Source organism: Triturus cristatus, chromosome 4_1 (assembly GCF_964204655.1).
Source record: "Triturus cristatus chromosome 4_1, aTriCri1.1, whole genome shotgun sequence".
Lineage (NCBI taxonomy): Eukaryota > Metazoa > Chordata > Amphibia > Caudata > Salamandridae > Triturus > Triturus cristatus.
Genome location: NC_140585.1, coordinates 1,177,171,394 through 1,177,191,509, shown reverse-complemented (window position 1 = coordinate 1,177,191,509; position 20,116 = coordinate 1,177,171,394). Strand labels below are relative to the sequence as shown.

Below are 20,116 nucleotides of genomic sequence, written 5' to 3'. Positions count from 1 at the left end.
CGTTTAGGGACCTGGGTCTCGATCCCTGCATGGTTTTTCCGGGATGTAAATTGAGTTGCCTCTATAAGTGAGATCCTCAGCTGCTTTATTGACTGATCATGACTTGTTCTACACGCTCGGTACCGTTATTGTACCTGGTCATTGCCGGGAGGACTTACATTCTACCCTATTATGGCCACCACTGTAGCCCTGGTTATATGGAACTTTACGTGCTATGCCTTCCCACCACACATGTGTTTCATCTTACCGTTTGAGAAGTAAGGGAGAGCATATTTAAGGACTGGATATTCAGTCATTTAATTACTCGCTTCGACGGTGGACGAGTGACCCCGGACGGTTGTTTTCAGCTCCCGTGATATGAATGGCCTATAAATATCTTGTAGGTACTTTGTGTCTTTCGATGCCAGGACAAAGTGATTGCGGGCACTTCATTGGGCAGAGATCTTTTAATGATTATCTTGGTTACATTTAGATTCGGGTGGATATGGGAGTATGAGCACCTCTACCTTGGGCTGCTGGGAGCCAACACATTGAGGACAGCCGATGTACACATAAGTTTCGTTTTTTTACCTGAAGTAGGTGAGTCTGTTATATCGATCTTCAAGACTCACATTGAATAGGCGGGGATGGCCAGCTTATATGTACTTTCTATACCCCCGAGAAATTCAGATCCTCCGGCCGCCCATGTCAGTTTTTTAATTCTTCCAGGACATGCCTTGAAGTACATAGGCGCCTGTTTTCAGTCAGTAAGTTAATTTGTTATGGATTTCGTGATTCTATCTTGCGCGTTGTGGGCGGGATTCTTAGGTCTATTGTATCTATCTCTCTAGCAATCTCTGTGTTGCCGAGAATGTCAGATTTATTGGTCACCCGCATAACTTAGTGGTCATCTGCTCAGCTATAGGAATTTTGGGCGATTCATTCCCATCTATGTATGACATCCTATGATATTTTCCATGTAATTCATGAACCCTGAGCTATGGGATAGACTTGATATTTTCATTATTTATCTTTCTAGATTGGTCCACTAGTTATTCATTTCAACCTTTAGACATCTTTGGTCTGCTTTTAATTATCAGTGAACCAGTGTCAGCAGCCTGGTTTGGTACCCTGCGCAGAACCTATTTCTACTTTATCGGAACGACTAGAAAGTATGTCAAATCCTGCACTATATTCTTTTTATCGTTTCCGGTTTTCACTATTTCATTTTTTATGCTTTTTCGGGTAGAGATTGACTTTGTGTTTTCACATATTTCATCATTTGTGTCATTATTTTATGCAACTATGGTGTTGGCTTTTCTTTAACACCACACTATTTTTGGTCTAAGGGTGTGTGGTTCAGTTATCTTGCTCAAATTCCTTAGTTATTTTGTTTAATTGATATCATGTGAACATTTACTGTGTGTTTGTCTCCACAGACTTGTGTTTTTACAGCGTACAGAGCCTGGTATAATAGGAGATATGAACTCTAACTATGAGTTACAGATGGCCTTTTGACCACTACATACATTTTGCGCCCTGATGAAGGAGTGTCTAAGTACATGGTACCTCCGAAATGAGCGTTGGCGCATTTCTTTTGTTCATTTGTATTTTGTATGTAATGTTTTATGTATGTCTATCTGACTTTAGTATTTATATTGTACTGTGTTTTTCACTTCATGGTTGTGTTTTTGTGTTTGTCAATTTGGAGACATGTACAAGTATTGTAAGGATTTTTATTATGTGTAGTTGGGGCACTTTTTCAATGTCTGTACAATATTCTGATTGTCTTTTATATGTACAAAGTTTGAATATGTATTATTGATAATATGAAAAAAATGTATATAAAAAATCATATATATATTCTGATAAATAAATGATGTAATCTGCATGTCTTGTGGGGCATATTATTCTGGATACTTTACCGAATTTATAAATATCCTGTGGGGTTAGTTTTTGTGTTTTTTTTTTTCTAGTGCATACGCTTACTTACATAAAGGAACTGAACAAAGTCAAAAGTATGCCTCTCTTAAGGAGGTGTGAAGAGAAAACAAGCTGTGTGCTTTTGTTTCCCATCCATTGTATCTGCATTTAAGTGAGGTTCCAGGCCAAGTCCAGTCAGGATATTCCATCAAAACGTTCCTCCTAATGGCCCTTTAACTTGGCCTTTATCTCCGACACAGCTGGAGGTGACAATAAAAAAGCCCTCCTGCTGCCTGCACGTTGTTGCTGAGTACTCAATGCAGGAATTGCCCTGCATGCGTGGCGCGTGAAAGGGAGTATTCCTGTTCTGAAAGCTTTCTGTCCCCCAGCCGCCAAGCCCTGATTTTGCAGGCACTTCTGTAAAAATCGCGACCTTTTACAAAAGTGCAGATTTCGCAATTAGTTAGCAAATCTGGAGGGTGTATATATATTGTTGTAAATATTACATACCCCTGTATCTTGAAAGTGCAGCAGCTTGACTTACGGGGCAGCGCTGTGGCACTTTCTTGTAAATAAGGCCCTAAGTCTTTTTACCTTTCCTTCCACATCACTGGAGCTACAATCATCTATGCACTTAACCTGACTACCCTTCTTTTGCTTACAAACTTTAGCAAAATGCCCTACTACTCCACATGCTGCACACGTTTGTTTGAGTGCAGGTCAAAATTTACTGGATACAAGATGTGAGCTATTGTCACAGCGATAGCACTTGAAATTCACTTTCTTTTTCTTGAACTCTTGATTTTTAATATCCTCTTTTTTAAATGTATTAAAAGATCTGGCTCGAACTTTAGTAATAACCTCTTCAGAAAGTTCCTTACATTTACTTTTGATGCTCTAGAACTGCGGCTGGAAAGCTTCCCCTTTCTTACTATAGCTAAAATATCCTTTAGCTCAGCATCTCCATTTATCCATAGCCTTTCCTGTATAGCTGGATCTTTGGTATGCATAACTACCTGATCTCTAATGAGTTGTTCCTGTAAATGACCAAAGTTACAATCACTTGCTAATTTTCTTGATTCCGCAACATACTCATCCACAGTTTCATTAGCATCCTGTTTCCTTCTAAAAAACCTATATCTCACAACACCAATACATACTTTTGGTGCAAAAGGGTTGTCAAAATCCTCACGTTTTTCATCTAAAAACATTTACATCTCCACCACCTGGTGTCTTAGACATTTCTTCATACACTTTCAAACCCCCTGGACCCACAGAATGTAAAAATATATTTTTTTCCTTGCTGCAGGCATTTTTCCATGCACATCAATAGTATCTAGAAAATTTAAGAAATAGGCATTCCACTTCTCCCATTTCATACATGCACTTCCCCCTTCCAGCCAAAACGTTTGCAGGGGTTTGAGTGAAAAAGTTTATGTAGGCATATTGAAGACCACAAATTAAAACAAGTGTAAATGTTTTCCTAAGGTAAGTTAAAAAAACATTAAGCCCTGGATAAACGTCCAAACTTCACCCAAACGGACTAGCTCACTTATCCTACACAAAGTATGGGGATTAACTCAGTATCTGCATAGCATTAGAGAATAAATTGCCGAATAAGTTCTTCATCCAACTTTTATATGCCGCACTTCGCTCAGCTTTGATATGCCGCATTCACAGGTAAGACGTGTTGGCACTGACGGACTCAAAGAATAAAGCCATAAGCATGTGAACTGCCGGTAAACTGCACCAGAGAAGTGCTGGATACTTCTCACAACCAAGAAAGTGGCACATCTAGCTGTGCATGTTACATGTAAAATGTGAGCAGCATTGCGTCCACAGCTCAAATAAACAATCGCTTGTTCACATAGGCTCGAATACGCACACGCCCAAGCATCCAGGCATGCGCGTCCTCGGGATTCCAGCAACGTCACACACGCCTTAAGTTCCAAGCATGAAGCATCAAAGCATTTGCTGAAATGTCACAACGGGGCCAGAACTCAAGGCTCGAACATCACTTGAAGGGATGCACAGCACTGAAACTTTGAGGTACCTTCAAAAGATGCCTCGAGGCATCAAGAGGTACTGTTGCAATGTAGTAAAGTTGCACATGTACTGTATTCCAACTCTCATGGAAAGGAATCCTTAAGTAATGGTTTCCAGGTAAGCTGCTCCAGCACCCTTAATACTCTGTAGGACACAAAATCCAATAAAATCTGATTGAAGAAAATTTTCCAAAAATCTCGGAGAATTCCAAAATAATCCTTTTATTTCAAGACGTGGGTTCTTGGCGTGCGGATAACTCATCACCAAATTGTAATGATCAAATTTGCAACCATTGATTTGATATACCATTTATAGTAGGACGGAGCATCGCCAGCTCCAGTTTCTTGCATCGGCTGGTCCTAACTCACCATAGGATCAAAAACACTGCACGGATTAACAGTAAAATACAAACAATAACATTATAATGCACATGCAATATATACAAGGGGTTCGTGCATACGCCAATGTAAGTAAAACATACACATGCGCAAATGGCACGTGCCCAAACATACATTTAATAAATAACACAAAACAAGAGGGAATATTCCATGGGAGGACAAACACTACTGGCAAGATGGGACACGAATAAGATGCAGGCCAATGAGAATGACAGGAAAGCTAACCAATGGTAAGCAATGGTAAGCAATAAGAAGTCTCCGAATGTTCTTGGTAAGCCCACAATCTGTCTCGCAACAGACTGTGCATGCACTGTCTAGTAGGCAAGACCTACAAATACCACCGCCTCACTCCTTCCACAGGCGATTAACCAATGAGGTGCATACCTGGGGAGGTCAGAGCTGTTTAAGCAACTAGACTTTGCATGCATCAGGTCTGGTGCCACCAACCCCCAATGTTAAGTTAGCTGGGTACTCTGAGTGTCAGTCATCCTGGCATGCACGCATAACACTTTTTCCTATTTACAATAAAAATAGTACTAAAACCAAAGCGTGTATAAAACTATTTGGCAAACCACCTTAAAAACAGCCCATGCCTCTTGTTATAAAAGTATATCTCTGTCTGGGAGTGTCCGCTAAACTATCATCCAAACTGCTCAGAACTGCTAGAATTGTGTAGATGGACACTCAGTTTTATACAAATTACAAAAACAGAAACTAGCATTCCTATATGGCCTTATCTAATTGAAGCATATTCCTAGCTTTCAACTCTAAGAATGCTGTAGCTCATGTCCTAGGACAAGAAATCGCATGACAGCAACAAGAGGTCCTGCAGTCCTACATCCCCAGGTCTTCATCCTATCCAGTTTCTAAATAATCAAAAACCTCTGGATTTGGCTCAATGTGGCCACACACCTATGTAATAAGTGGTAGATATGGCTAGATGATTTGTTGGGCTGGGTATGTTTCTACTAAATGTGATTATTACCAATATATTATTCTATTTTGTTAATACCTAACTGGTGTAGAGTTCTTGTAAGCACAAACATTGTTTACAGTGGCCACTGAAACCTCGGTATTAGGATGGTCTCTTCATTTAAAACTCATCATTTAAAACTGTCTATAATATTTAAGGACAATATGTAAAAAAAAACAGAGGCAAGAATTAAATGCTCAAAGTTTTCTTGTATGTGACAACATGCGGTGTACCCAACCCTCTTTCATAAACACTGTGACAGGGTATATTTACCCTACTTCTATTTTAGTCATGTGCTTGCCTGCAGGTTTATCTATTTCTATTAGAAGGTGTGAAGTCTTAAACACATGCAGAAGTGGTAGCATCATGTTTGCCTCCTATATAGGCTGACATATTTTTGATGCTTATATTATGGTCACTACCATAACAGTATGGATACTTACAGTGAGAGCTGATATATTTCTCTTTTAGTTATAGGGGCAGGTTATCTACATGTATATCAAGATGACGCATTTAATGCCATACTTATTTTGTCTTGTTGGCCTTTTAGTGTCTCCAAACTTATAAACATGAGATAAAATCGGCGTTCATATACCATAACAATTCAGACATCTGACCATTAATTGGAGAGGCTTGGTGACAGAATTATCAAGCCAGAGGTCACTTTGGTTTGCTGTGATAACCACCCTCAGGCAGGAGCTACTCTGAAGCACTGCAGAGAAGTGGCCTTTTACCCGGGTCTACTTAATTTTCCGGGACAAAGGCTGTGATAGAGAATAGCCAAATATCTATGTTTTACTGTGAGATGGTATTTAATCTTGAAAAACTTTATTATGGGCCTCTTATTTTCTTCTTCAGTTTTAGCATAGAGCTTAGAAGTAGAGATAGGGTGTTCGGATGCCAGGAATTTTCATATTAGTTTTGTTGGCCATGTCATGCATTGCTGTATTTATTTTCTCAGTCTGTGTGGTTATTATTCATATTTTATGCACTAGAATTGGGTTTTAGAAATAAACGTTTTAAACATTTATCCGGTGTTTCTTAGTGTTGTTTTGAGCGTGCCAATTACTTACAAAAGATGGTTTGGAGTTCCGTTGTGTCCCTCAACTCATCTAGCGGGATTAATTGTGACAAATAAACACTGCCCACACAGTTTTGCTCTGTGGTTTGTATAGTTCACAGTCCAACTGCATTCTCTAATTCGTATTGGTGCATTGAACACCAACCCCTGCTGCTGTGGGCCGGGGGACCCCCAGATTGTGACACCTTAACCAACACTTTCTTGGATTGGCGGGCTGAGTGCCTGCTTGGAGACCTTCAAATGGCAGATGCAAATCTTGACTCGGTTGTCTTAGCCTTCAATTTTTCTGAAATCAATCAATGGAGTGTTTCTGTAAGTTAAACATTTATATTCAGACATCTTCCACTGTAGTGATTACTACATCAATAGTCAATATGATTTATGGAATAAAGTACCCTTTACCTAACATTATCTCATGGAGTTCCAGCCCCTTAAAGAGGGACTAGGCTAAAGGCTTAGTTCCTTTATAAGTCATGGATCTCCGAGATGACTTGCAATATCCTTTTGTTGTACAATGGAGGGGTTTCTATTTCTTAAAATACATGGTCACACATCATCCTTCCCACAGACCGCGCAATCCTTGTTGTCCTGCTTTTTCATATGAAAGAGATAGGATGCTAAAGTTACCACGCCAAAAAGAGCTAGTAATTTCTTGCAAAAAGATATTAGAATCAGTTTAATGTAAGTCAGATTAAGCAATGCTGTACTCTGAATGTGTGTAACTATGCAGAGGTTCTATCTTTGCTGTAATGACCTAAAGTGTGGGAAAAATAAATATGCTGCCACAAATATCTCCTTTTTGCTGATCACGTTTTCTTTTTAGCAAAAAAAATGTCAGAAGAATTAAAAGCCAAATCCTCTTCCCCTCTCTAAACTGCAGCTGTAATTATGTTCCCTAACCTGCCTTTCACCTTGGCTGCTGGCTCTCGCAGCAGGTTTGTGATGTCATAAGCTAAGAATAATAAGTTACAGTTGATCAGCTATGGGATTTCTTTATTATGGGGTCAAGAGACGTCACATGTCTCCTGTCATATGGAAATTATAGATGTGCTTTTATACAGGGATTGCAGTTTTCCATGTATTATAATAACATAAATGTACACAGTGGAGGACACGGCTCTTATTACTGTAAGGAAATAAGAGAATTTGGGCCTCATCATTGGCAAATTTAAGACATTCAAGCGATGACTGCAATTGATAAGTTTCAGACATTCACATTATCTTTTCCAATTTTACAATGGAGATTCAATCCAAGCATTCATAGCTTGTGAGAGGAGGTCTGTTTCATATTGTATGTTTATGAAAATCTGTTACAAATCGATACCTAAATCATCGGCTCGATGAGGCAAGTTGTAACTACAAGATCCGAAGTGCCTTTCACAATGCATTGACAACCAGAATGTCTTCCTTTCCTCTTAAATTTAGTAATTGGCTTGCATTGTAATATATAGTCTTTTGATTACTAAAGCATGTGACTGTAAGCATTTGGCCAAAAGCATTGTAAATGTATCAGTTTGTGTGTTGTACTCCTGACTTCCCTGAGGGTGTGAACTCTTAAGTCTAAATCTATGCTCAGTTTATGAAAAGCCAACTTCTTTGTTAGTACATTGTTAAAAAGAATTCTCCATGCAAAAACTGTTCTCTGGCTCCAAAATAGCAATAACCAGTAAGGTGTGCTGTCAAATAGGCTGGACACAGACCTTCTGACATATAGTATACTGAAGCATAAATATGTCACTTTTTCATGAGTGTTAAGGCACTCAGAGCTTACTGAGCTTAAATTGTGACAATTGGAACATTTTATCTACGTGTCCCAATACTGAGCACCAAGTACACACCTTTGACACTTGATCCTCGGATTGTGGGTATCTTCCCACAGCATCAAAAGTACTATGCAATCTGGCCATCGACTTAGATAATGACCTTTCTCTTGAACACCAGATCTCCAAAGTGTATAGTCTTGTATCTGGCAACTGAAGATTTTAAAGAAGATAATGTCCTATATTGATGCCAACTGCCATGTCCATATCAACAGTTGTGTGATCTCACCACGATTATGACAACTCTTGCTATCTGGGCTCCCTGGATAAGCTTAAGAGGCAGCTTCAACAGGCACACAACTTAACACCGTGATTAAGCACAAGTATGCATCATCTTGACTACATTTATCTGATCTGGAACACCTACATTGGCTACCCATTAGGAAAATAGTTCTTTTCAAAGTACTGTTAATAGCCCACAGGTTAAGTCATGGAAATCTCATTTTATGGTCTCCAAATTTCAGCTCCATCATCTTCTGTGTGCTCTAGTCTCCACTGGTCAGTTCTAATTGGACATCCCAAAACCAGTTGTGATAGGGTATTCTCAGTAGCAGCAGCTAGGAAAAGGAACAAACTTCCAGTTCATCTTCTCTCACTGCCTTCAATGCTCATTTTTCAAAATGAGCATGAAAACGTTTCTTTGCACTCAATTTCATTAAACGTTGTCTAATTTTATCGGTTAGAGTCAGTTTGGTTTTCTCTATAGCGCCAAGATATCCACATCCCACCTCAGTTTCAATGGATAAACTCTAATAATCCTCTACCACTTGGTATAATTATTTCTTCCAGCACACCATCAAGCCGTCCTTCTACATCTGCCTTCACTACTTCCTTATGCTCTTTATCATCCTTTATGGCCAACAAGCAATCACCCTTCTCCAATCCCTTCTCCAATGTCAAAGTGATACTATTGACATTGTTTCTTAATTCGCATCATCTTAAAAATGTTGAAAAAAAAAGTTTGCAAATTACTCTTCACCTCAATGAATGCCATGGTGTAGTTGCACTCCCATACATGTATCAGCCATCTTAAAATCTCAGCAGACACGCAGATAAATACAAGTGTAGATCTTTCCAAGGCGTCCTCTGCAATCATGGATCTGGAGTTTCTTGAAACAGTGAAAATCCAAAACAACAGGGCAAGAAGGAAGTATACTGAGAGAATTCATTATTCGTCAAGTAAATCCATTGACAGAGCCACGCCTGACACAGCACACCAGGGAGAGGGCTCAGCAGTGCCAATAGTTCTTAAACAGTACATGGCACTGCCTTCAGAGTAGACGTTCCACTTCATTTACAGTGGCCATCACTCATTCTATAACAATGACATATTAATTATCAAAGTAACTGTGTTCATTTAGAAAATTGAATTTCAGAAGAAAAACCCCACAAAGCTCTTAACCAAATTTTTATTAAAAAGAGAGTAAACTCTGAATGTATCACAGACTCATGGGGGTCTGACAGCAGACCAGTAAGGTCCTGGACTCTACCTCTGGGGTGCTGCTAGTGGAGGTACATGACCCCATGACATTAACAGTGATTATATTCAGTGTGGCACACTGGTTTATTATTTACTTTCTTTTACTGTTTTAATGGTCATTGACTTCTGTTGCAGATTGAGAATATACTAGATTTTGGCCCTGAAGAATGCCACACACATCATAGTAGGGTTTAAGACTGGCAGAAACATGTGGACCTTTTTATAACTGCTGGATTAACTTCATATCTCCCTCATACTTTAAAATACCCTTGGGGATGGACATATTTTTAATCTTTGCGCCACCTACACTACACTCTGCCAGACTCATCTACATCCTGCTATCTCGCCTAGCCCCCTACCTGTAACAAAACACCTGAAGAGCTCCTCCCCGAGTGGGAGTTGTAGCTCACACCACTGACATTTGGGATGTGGTGTGAAAAGGAATGCTATGATAAAGTATGCCACCTAAGGGTGGGTGAGAATTTCTGTTCTTAAACTAGACATTTTTCTCAAATCAATAGACCTTCTGCTTTTGCGACATAGTGTGACAAGTCCTATAGACTTGTTGCATTTCTTTTGTTGTTGTGTTGGGAGTAATGTATCTTTGGTCTCCCACTGGATCCCCTTTGTGATGACAAGACAGGACGGACTCAAGGACAGGAACATTATATTTTCATATAACTGACAGAAAATTAAATAAAGAAAAAATTAATACAATATTTAGAATTAAGAGCAAGTGATACATATTTTAATTCATAGAAAACACGCTGCCTTCCTACAAATCAGTAAATAAAAAAAACCCAATAAGAAATAAATCTATTAGACAAATTTATTCATTCTACTCAGCATGTTGTAAGAGTGTTATAAAATGTAGGTAGCCTAGACAGAGAGGCTGAAAGACAGAGATAGTTTGGTTTAATTTACAACAATCTTGCAGCAGTGAGCGTTGGTCCAGTCAATGTTAGCGCACTGGCAATGACAGGTCTGTTTGTCTCTGATGTCCCAGGAGCCACAGGCCGAGCCACATGCACAGGCATAAGGAGTGTAATCTGCAGAGTGAAAGGAAAAACCTGTTATAAACGGAAGCCTGACAGTGGTCAAGATACCTGAATGCTTGAAAAAAAGGCACAAAACACAGAATGGCAAAAGTGGAGGGTCACTTAAAAATGCTATATATTTGTAGCTGCCATTTTAATTAATTTTATGGTAGCAGTCGAGGCAGATCTTTTTACCTTTAGTGGAAGATAGCATGCCACATCTAGCACATGACGGTTTTTGGTTTCAGGAAATGCATATAGAGCCTGTTGCATGGAGGCTTGGATGGACTGAATAGATTTCCAAATTGCCGGATAGTCTGTCATGTTTTATGACATTACAACGCATGCCATTACCACACATGCTTTTACCATGCATGCCTTTACCACATAGCTTTTACCACGCATGCCTTTTACACACAGATGCCTTTACAACCCATGCCTTTTCCCTGCATGATAAGTATATTTAAAGTATGTAAAAACCCTATGTGCACTGAAAAAACAAAGTTTACAGGATAGTTATAGCTAGACTCAGATTTCACTTGCAAAAACCAGTGAAATTCAGCAGTTATAGTTATCTGAGGTAACTATAACCTATGCCCCCCGCAATGCACTGCTTATATCCTCACATATCACTTATGACTTGGTGAGTGACATCACTGATGACATCATCCAGTAATTGTGAGTGTTTTGTAAAGGTTTCTGAGTATTAACCATATATACTAAGGTACCACAAGAGTTAAATTAGTGTACTTTGTGTACTACTAATAAGTGATTACGTTTTTAAAATATAATATGTGAGAGGGTGTGTGACTGTGTGTATCTGTGTGTGAGTGATTGAGTGTGTGAGTGGCTATATGGTTAAATAAGTGAGTGTGTGAGTAGCTGTATGGGCAAGTGAGTAGCTGTGTGAGCAGCTGTATGGGTGAATAAATGGGTGTGTAAATAGCTGTTTGGGGGAATAAGTGGGTGTTTGAGTAGCTGTATGTGTGAGTGGCTTTCTGAGCAGCTGTATTGGTGAATGAGTGGGTGTGAGAGTGACTGTATTGGTGAGTGTGTGGCTGTGTGAGTGGCTGTATGGGTGAGTGAGTGGCTGTTGGAGAGGGGGTTTGGTTAATTGAATGGGTATATAAGTGGTTGTATTGGAGACTGTGTATCTGTGTGAGTGGCTGTATGGGTGAGTGAGTAGATGTGTGAGTGATTGTATGGATGTATGAATGGGTATGTAAGTGCTTGTGTGGGTGTGTGAGTGACTCTATTGAGAGGCTGAATGGGTGAGTGACTTGGTGTGTGAGTGGTTGGGTGAGTGAGTGGTGTGGGTGTGTTAGTGACTCTATTGAGAGGCTGAATGGGTGAGTGACTTGGTGTGTGAGTGGTTGTGTGGGTGAGTGAGTGAGGGTCTGAGTGGTTATATCAGTGTGTGAGTGTTTGGGTGAGTGAATGGGTGTGTGAGTGGTTCTGTGGATGATTTTATCAATGATTTCATTTGAGATGTCATCAGTGATGTTATCAGTGATGTAACTGACTATGTAATGAATGATGTAATATGTAAGGTCATAAGCAGTGCATTGCGGGGGCACAAGTTATAGTTAGCTCAGTTAACTATAACTGCTAAATTTCATTGGTTTTGGATGAGTGAAATCTCAGGCTAACTATAAGATCCCTGTAATCTTTGTTTTTTCCAGTGAATTTCTAAGGTTTTTTTATTCTATTTCCTATCTATTAAGTCCCTGTAACCTTTGTTTTTTTATGTGAATTTTTACGTTTTTTTAATGTTATTTCCTAACAATAATGTCCCTGTAACCTGTGGCTTTTTTAGTGAATTTCTACAGTTTTTTTAATGTTATTCCCTTATTATAATGTTCTTGTAACCTTTGTTTTTTAGTTTATTTTTAAGTTTAAAAAAAAAATATCATAATGGTAACCTGTAACCTTTGTCAGTGAGTGGATGTGTGAATGGCTGTACAGGTCTTTGAGTGGAGGTGAGAGTGTCCATGTGGGTCTGTGACTGGGAGTGTGAGTTTCTGTGTGGCTGTGTGAGTGGGTGGGTGAGTGTCTGTGTGGGTCTGTAAGTTGGTGTGTGAGTGTCTGACTAAGTATGTGAGTGTGTGTGTGTGTCTCAGTGGGTGTGTGAGTGGATGTATCCATGTCTCAGTGTGTGTGTGAGTGATTACATGAGTGTCTCAGTGAGTGTGTAAGTCAGTGCATGGGTGTCTCAATGCCTTTGTGAGTGTCTCCGTGGGTCTGGAAGTGGGTGAGTGAGTGTCTCACTGGATGTGTGAGTGGGTGTGTGTTTATGTCTGAGTGGGTCTGTGACTGGGTACATCAGTGTCTGAGTGGGTGTGTGAGTGCGTGATGAGTATCTCAGTGAGTGTGTTAGTGAGTGTCTCAATGGGTTTGTGAGTGAGTTTGTGAGTGTCTAAGTGGGTCTTGAAGTGGGTGCGTGAGTGTCTCACTGGATTTGTGAGTGGGTGCGTGTGTCAGAGTGGCTCTGTGACTGGGTGTGAAAGTGTTTGAGTGGGTTTGTTAGTGTTTGCATAAGTGTGTGAGTTAGTGAGTGCATAAGTGTCTGAATGAGTCTGTGAGTGGGTGCGTGAGTCACTGTGTGGGTCTGTGAGTGGGTACTTGAATCTCTGAGTGGGTCTATGAGTGTATATGAAAGTGTCTAAGTAGGTCTGTGAGTTTGTGTGTGAGTGGGTCTGTGAGTGGGTATGTGAGTGACTGAGTGGGTCTGTGATGGGGTGTAGCAGTGTCGGAGTGGGTCTGTCAGTGGGTGTGTGAGTGCCTGAGTATGTAAATAGGTGTCTAAGTGTATGTCTGGGTGTGTTAGTAGCTGTGTGAGTGGACGGGCCAAAACTGATCCACACCTGCCCCTTTATCCAACAAGAGTCCACAGCTTTGCACAAAATACCTACCCAAGTGGAGTTCTTTCTACTGGTTAATTACTAAGTGCAGCCTCGTTGGGTAAATGTCCAGTATGTATTCTACACTACAGTTGTATAATGAACTATGAGGAAATGTCACCAGTGACCTTGTGTGCATTTTGGCAATATAATTGTTCCTCATGTATCTTTATCCAGAAATCTGTAATAACATGAATAATCCTATAGAGCAGTGTTTCCCAAACTGTGGGCCGCGGACCCCCAGGGGTCCGTGAATCATTCCCAGGGGGTCCACAGAAGGCAGGTTTAAAGCACTGCAAAGTTCCTTGTCTAATTAGCAGTTTGAGCAACAATAAAAGTGTCAAAATGAAACCAGTGATTAATGCACCTGCTGGTGAGAGGAGAGTTTTGTTTGGTGGCAGCTTGAGTTCTCTAATGTAGCATAGAGGGTTAATATGCCTACTGCAAAGAACATGTACCATGCATTTTAAAAAAAACAGTATTTTATGTGCATGGGTGATTGTGTTACTGCTTTTTTCACAGATTATTTTGTTACTGTGCAGTTCATACGTGACAACCGAAATCTAGCACAGTGACCTATAAACTGTCATCAAAGAGCTGCTTGCAAACTGCATGGTACAAGTTAGAAACTTATGTTTTTTCCACATCTTTCATTATCCTGATGCTGCTAAAAAGGTTTATTTAGGCGAAAATACATTTTTATTGTTAAAGTCGATGCTAACCACTGGGTGATGTTCTAAATCCCAAGTTTGTGCTTCTCCAGACCAAGCACTCTTTAAAAATGCCTACCAGTATGAATGACATGTGAATCATACACCTTGTAGTACCCTTTGCCTTATGTAACATTTCTATACACTGATTTACACATACGATTCATTCTGACATCCTACAACGGTATGAGAGATGCTATAGTATAAAACAAATGAAATACATGTGACGGAGAGGCTATGGAGAGATGAGAGGCACTGTTGAAGGGTGATAATAAGGGAATCATTGAAGAACCCCAACAAAGATTGTCGTATCCTGGCACATAGTAAGGTCTTCATTTACTATTCGTTAAAATCTAATGCAATTTAATATATAACGATAAATGTGTTTTAGAATGCACCACTGTTTCCTAAATTTCTTTGGGGGAGAGCCTCCCAAAGCCCCCTTTGTAGTGGTTAGGCTCCCTCACTGCACTTGGTGTGCACCGCATGGCGACTGCTTTGAAACAATTTGCCAGGGCTGCTTTGGGTTTCCAGTCTGGCCCTGGCAGGAGCGGGAGCCCCGTACTGTGAAATAAAACCAACCAATTAAAAGTTAGTCACGGAGTTGCAGCACCAACCTTCCCATTAATTTGTCTTTTTTTGTGTGCAAATTCTTTGAATATAAAACATTAAGGGGGATATTTACAACAGAAGTGGCCGAGCGTGTCGTTAGCCTCCTTGGCTTAATGATAGGCTCTGCCACTTCAAAAACGCAGGACTGCACCATATTTACAAGAATATGGTGCAGGCCTGCGTTTCCCCCAGTGCTGACGCTACTCTTAGGAGTGTAGCGCCAACGCAGGCACTCTTGGACTATGGCAAGGGTGTGTGCATGCAGGGGGAAGATTCTTTATGTACAGGAAGGTCCCCCTTCCTGCACATAAACAATCTTGAAATGCTGTTTTGTCAGTTCTATGTGTGCTGCTTAATGCAGCACACATGGAAGTTACAAAATGGCATTTTTTACTAAGATTGTTTATGTGCACCTTCCTGAACATAAACAATCCAAGGTGTTTTGCTTTTTCCATGTGCAAGCCACATGGAAAAAGCAAAAACGAGGAGAAATAAAGGATTTCTCCTCGTTTTGCCAAGTTAAGACCTGGTTTTCCCAAGTCTTAATTTTGACGCTGCCTCTTATTTATGCTGCCCTTGTAAATAGGGGGCAGTGTCAAAATCAATGGGTGTTGCGGTGGAACGCCCACTGCAACACCCACTGCCCACCCCTTTCACGCTAAGATTTGCGTGACAGGGGGCCTTATTTGAAAGGCAGCATTAAGTCATGTTATGTGGCTTAACGCTGCCTTGTAAATAAGGCGTAGCCTCTATCGCCACAGTAACGTCGCAAAAAGTGTGCACATGTATGTTTATTTTTGGGGAATTACTGTTTTAATGTTTGAAATTTAAATCATACAAATTGCTTGGGGGTCCCCGGCTTTCAGTGGTGACTCAATGGGGGTCCTCAGGATTCAAAAGTTTGGGAACCACTGCTATAGAGAAGATAATGAAAGTACAAAGAGGTGAATCTGCACCAAACAAGGGTCCTTCTTAACTATATGAAGTAAGTGCTTCTTTGGTGAAGATGCCCTCATATTCCTCAGCATCAAGAATGACTTACCAAAATCAGCTGAAAACTCGCTGGGGGGGGGGGGGGGGGGGGCTCTTCTTAAGCTGTCCATCATCATGGCAAAAGGTGGGCAGGGACAAACAGACAAAGCTTTCATGTGATTTTCATACTTGCATAATCACAGTAATTCAAAGGGAGAAGCATGGACTCTTACTCTCACTAGGTAAGGACAAGAAAGAACCCACTTGCAACAGTCACCACAGATTGCTCTCCAAGAGATCAACAATTAGTTCACTTCCATGCAGCATTTCAGATCATCTTTCAATGTGGAATTGCCAAGAAAACACACTTGCTTTGTGTTTTATTGAGGAGAGGGACCGCATGACCCCCCTCTCTGGACTGATTTCGGCCCCAGGGACCCCATCTCCCAGGGATTGTCCAAGAATTAATGAGGACGGGGCCTGTGTAGCCCCCCTCCCCAGGCCGATTTTTGTCCTGGGGACCCCATGCTCGGGGCCTGGCCAATCAATGAAAGGGGGGGGTCTAGTAACCCCCCTCCCAGACTGATTTTGGTCCCAGGGATCTCATCCTTCAGGGCCCAGACAATTGTTGGAAGGTGAGGGGGGATGCATGGCCTGCCTCCATGGCCTAATTTTGTCCGCAGGGCTCTCATCCCCTGGGGCCCGGCCTCTTGCATCTGTGTGCCCTGGAGCCCTCCCAGGGGACCCAGTGGTGTGACTGCGGGAGGGAGCCCTAATGCCCCCAAGGTACAGGATCCAGCCAAAAATGCTTTTAACTGAGTGCAGGAGCAATCCTTTCATCTGTTTTCCTGCCCACTTGACAGTGGACAGGGAAACAGATGAAAACGTCAGTTCCTGCAAGCAGGAGCAGTTTTCCTGCTCCCGACCGCTGGGAGCGGAGTTACTGTTTGCTCTTGCTTCCGCCAAATGAAAGCAAACTGCTATCTCCTGGGAGTGGGCACCACTGGAGATAACAGTAGCCGACCCTGGGGATGACAGTCCCCAGGACCATTAATGGCTCCAGGAGGGGGGGCCATGCGTCCCCCTCCCTTGTACCTTAGGGCTAGGTGGTGATCCGCGTGTTACCCTCCCCCTTCAATATGTTTTTCTGGCTCCAGGGTAGTGGTGGTCCCCAGGGCTCTTGGGAGCTTAGGTGGGGGGCCTTGTGGCTCTCCTCCAATTAAAAGTTGAATCAGCCTTCCCTGGGGAGGTGGCGGTCCCTGGATCTCAAACTGGCAAGGGGAGGGGGCTGCATGAGCCCTCCCAATATTTATATTTAAATATGCCTCTGGGACGCGGCCTACCCGGGAGATGAGTTTCAAAGAAACACTGTGCATTTTTTTTATTTGAGCCACAAATTCGCAAGTATTTGTGGCAAAAAATTAAAAAACAAAAATGTTTTTTGGCCCTGGCGAAGTCTCTGGGGTACCCCAGCACCAAGGCTAGGGGGTCAGGGTATTCCTACCCTGCCCCCTTTTCTTTATTTTTGCATTTTTATTTTGGGACTCAGTTGAGTCCCAATATGGCTGCCAATACTTCCTAGTTGAAGTGATGGCAGCCAATCAGAACTTTGCACAAGATCGTCAATATTCGGGGAGGATCCCCAACTCTAGATATACAAATTTTGATTTTCTTTAATATCGCAAAAACTACTGAACGGATTTACACCAAATAACAAAAAGGGTGCTTTCTAGACCAAGAGCTACCACTCTGGCAAATTTGGTGTAATTCCATCCAGCTGTTCGGACTGTAGATGTGACTAAAATACATCTGTGTGTGTCTGTGTATGTGCGTGGGGTGTGTGTGAGAACACACCCATGCTGTGGGGACTTGATTGCACTGTGGGGCCTGAACCCAGGTCACCACGAGGCAATGTCCTTTAAATGATAAAAAATGACTTCAGGAATATCTGTGTCAATCTTTACAATGTTTTTTAAAATTGTCTTGTGGGGACTGGTATTTCATAAAGAGTATTTATATTTTTGCTCAGCTCTGCCCGAGTAGACAGGAGGCATTACTGCAGTCTTAAACACATTGTGCATGTAAACACCCTTTGTTGACCAGGAACACATGCTAGCAGCAAAATACACAGACATTTCAAAGAAAAAGCTGCATAACCCTGTATTAAAAATATTTTTCATGCAAAGTAAATGTTTTCCCATTTATTAATGTAAACCCTTATTTACATAGAGCTTTTAATTTAGACTAATTGTGACTAAAATTGCTGGTGGTTTTATAAATATTGCTAAAAGCAATTTGGGTCGGTTTTGAATCCCAGATTACTTCACTATTGCAGTTTTACCTGTATCTACAATTAAAGAATGATGGTGCACTACACTGTGGTACAACATAAACTGACATGATTGTTTTCTTAGAGATGCCTATTGTTATATTTTAACGCTTCTTTCACAAATCCAAAGCCTTTGTGTTGGTTTGCATTTTGATTACATATTAATATGCACTATGAAGTGCGCTCCTAAGAGGATGGCTAGATGAATGAGTGACTAGAGTTGCATTGGGCTAACAGCTACGTTCTCGCAGACATCGAACTGTAGTAATGTTACACCCAGAGCATGGGGAAGTTTAATTTTAACAGCAAAGGCATGCTCATAGAAAATTAGTGACGTCCCCACCCTAAATCCTAAAAATACCCTTACCACCCAAATATCCTTACTCACCCTAAAACCTTAAAATACCCTTACCACAGCTCCCAATTCTCACAGGGTAATTGTACCCACCAATGAAGACAGCACTCTCGGGGGTGAGTTCCGTAAATTTATTTGAAATGAACTCCGGCCAAACAGACTTGTTTCGGCAACCGCCTTTTTCAATGTTTTTGGGACGCGCCGGGACCACCATTTTTTTATATACACAATACGTTCCAGTGTTGGCAACACAAAGAAAGGACCATGATGTTAATGATAACAGTCACCAATGCAAGAACGAATGGTTCCGTAATTTTAACACTATATAGTAGCATTTCATCACCGGTTGTTATTATTGAATATATGTTCAAATATAATGGCGTCACATATACATATTATATACAAATTGGTATACTTTTGCACTATATATTGTTGCTTGATTTAATATGTTTATAAACGTTCTAACGTGAAATATCATTTGGTTAAGCAATCTCACCCTGTATGGGTCATTTATCATCCAATACACATAAATATTTAATGTGAAAAGGACTCGTTCTCCCTCAGTGAATACCTTCTGAATTCTTCACCCCCTGAATGGGCTAATTTCCATCAAACAAATGTTGCCAACCTATATTCATTTATATCCTATACACTAATTTATTCCTATAAACATCCAAAAAGAACTTCACTGCTCTAAGTCCCTCTTCATGAGCGATGCATGTGTAGAGGCATCTGCTTTCCTTTCCCTTGTTCTTCTCTTTTCTCTCTCCCTCTTCCTGTACGCTCCTCTCTCCTCCCCCTTGCTTTCTTTCTTCCTGTGACCATGGATTGATAGGATCACAGTTAGAAGGTAGCTAGTGGTAGTGAAACTACATGTACAGAAACCTGCTTCACTTTACCACCCTGTTTATAGGAATACATTATTATATAAGATGTAAACGAATATAGGTTGGCAACACTTGTTTGATGGAAATTAGCCCATTCAGGGCGTGATGAATTCAGAAAGTATTCACCGAGGGAGAATGAGTCCTTTTCGCATTAAATCATTATGTGATGTTGGATGATAAATGACCCATACAGGGTGAGATTGCTTAATCCCAAATGGTATTTCACGTTAAAACGTTTATAAAGGTATTAAATCAAGCAACAATATATAGCGCACAAGTATACCAATTTGGATATAATGTGTATACATTGTGATGCCATTATATTTGAACATATATTCAATAATAACAACCGGTGATGAAATGCTACTATAGGATGTATGTCGTTACAACGCACACTTTTACAACGCATGCACTTACAACGCATTTTTTACAATGCAAAATCCATTACAACGCATTGCATTACAACGCATGACACTACAACGCATTTTTAAAAACTACCTTTACAACGCATTCCATTACAACGCATACTACCTTTACAACGCATACCATTACAACGCATAATATTAAATTGCATTTAAGGTAAGTATTAGATAGTATAGGGGTAAAAATTACTT

At 40.7% G+C, this 20,116-nt stretch overlaps 2 protein-coding genes across 2 annotated transcripts in view; one reads left to right on the top strand and one right to left on the bottom strand.

Annotated features, from left to right (window-relative positions):
* Positions 1-20,116, top strand: part of LOC146856298 (galectin-1-like) — a 311,489-nt gene that overhangs the window by 27,686 nt on the left and 263,687 nt on the right. The window lies entirely within an intron of this gene.
* LOC146856299 (resistin-like) overlaps positions 10,474-20,116 on the bottom strand; it is a 92,882-nt gene continuing 83,239 nt past the window's right edge. Inside the window, exon 4 of the mRNA XM_085650719.1 lies at positions 10,474-10,749. Coding sequence (XP_085506845.1) covers positions 10,616-10,749 — 134 coding nt within the window. The 3' untranslated portion in view covers positions 10,474-10,615. The remainder of the gene's footprint in view (positions 10,750-20,116) is intronic.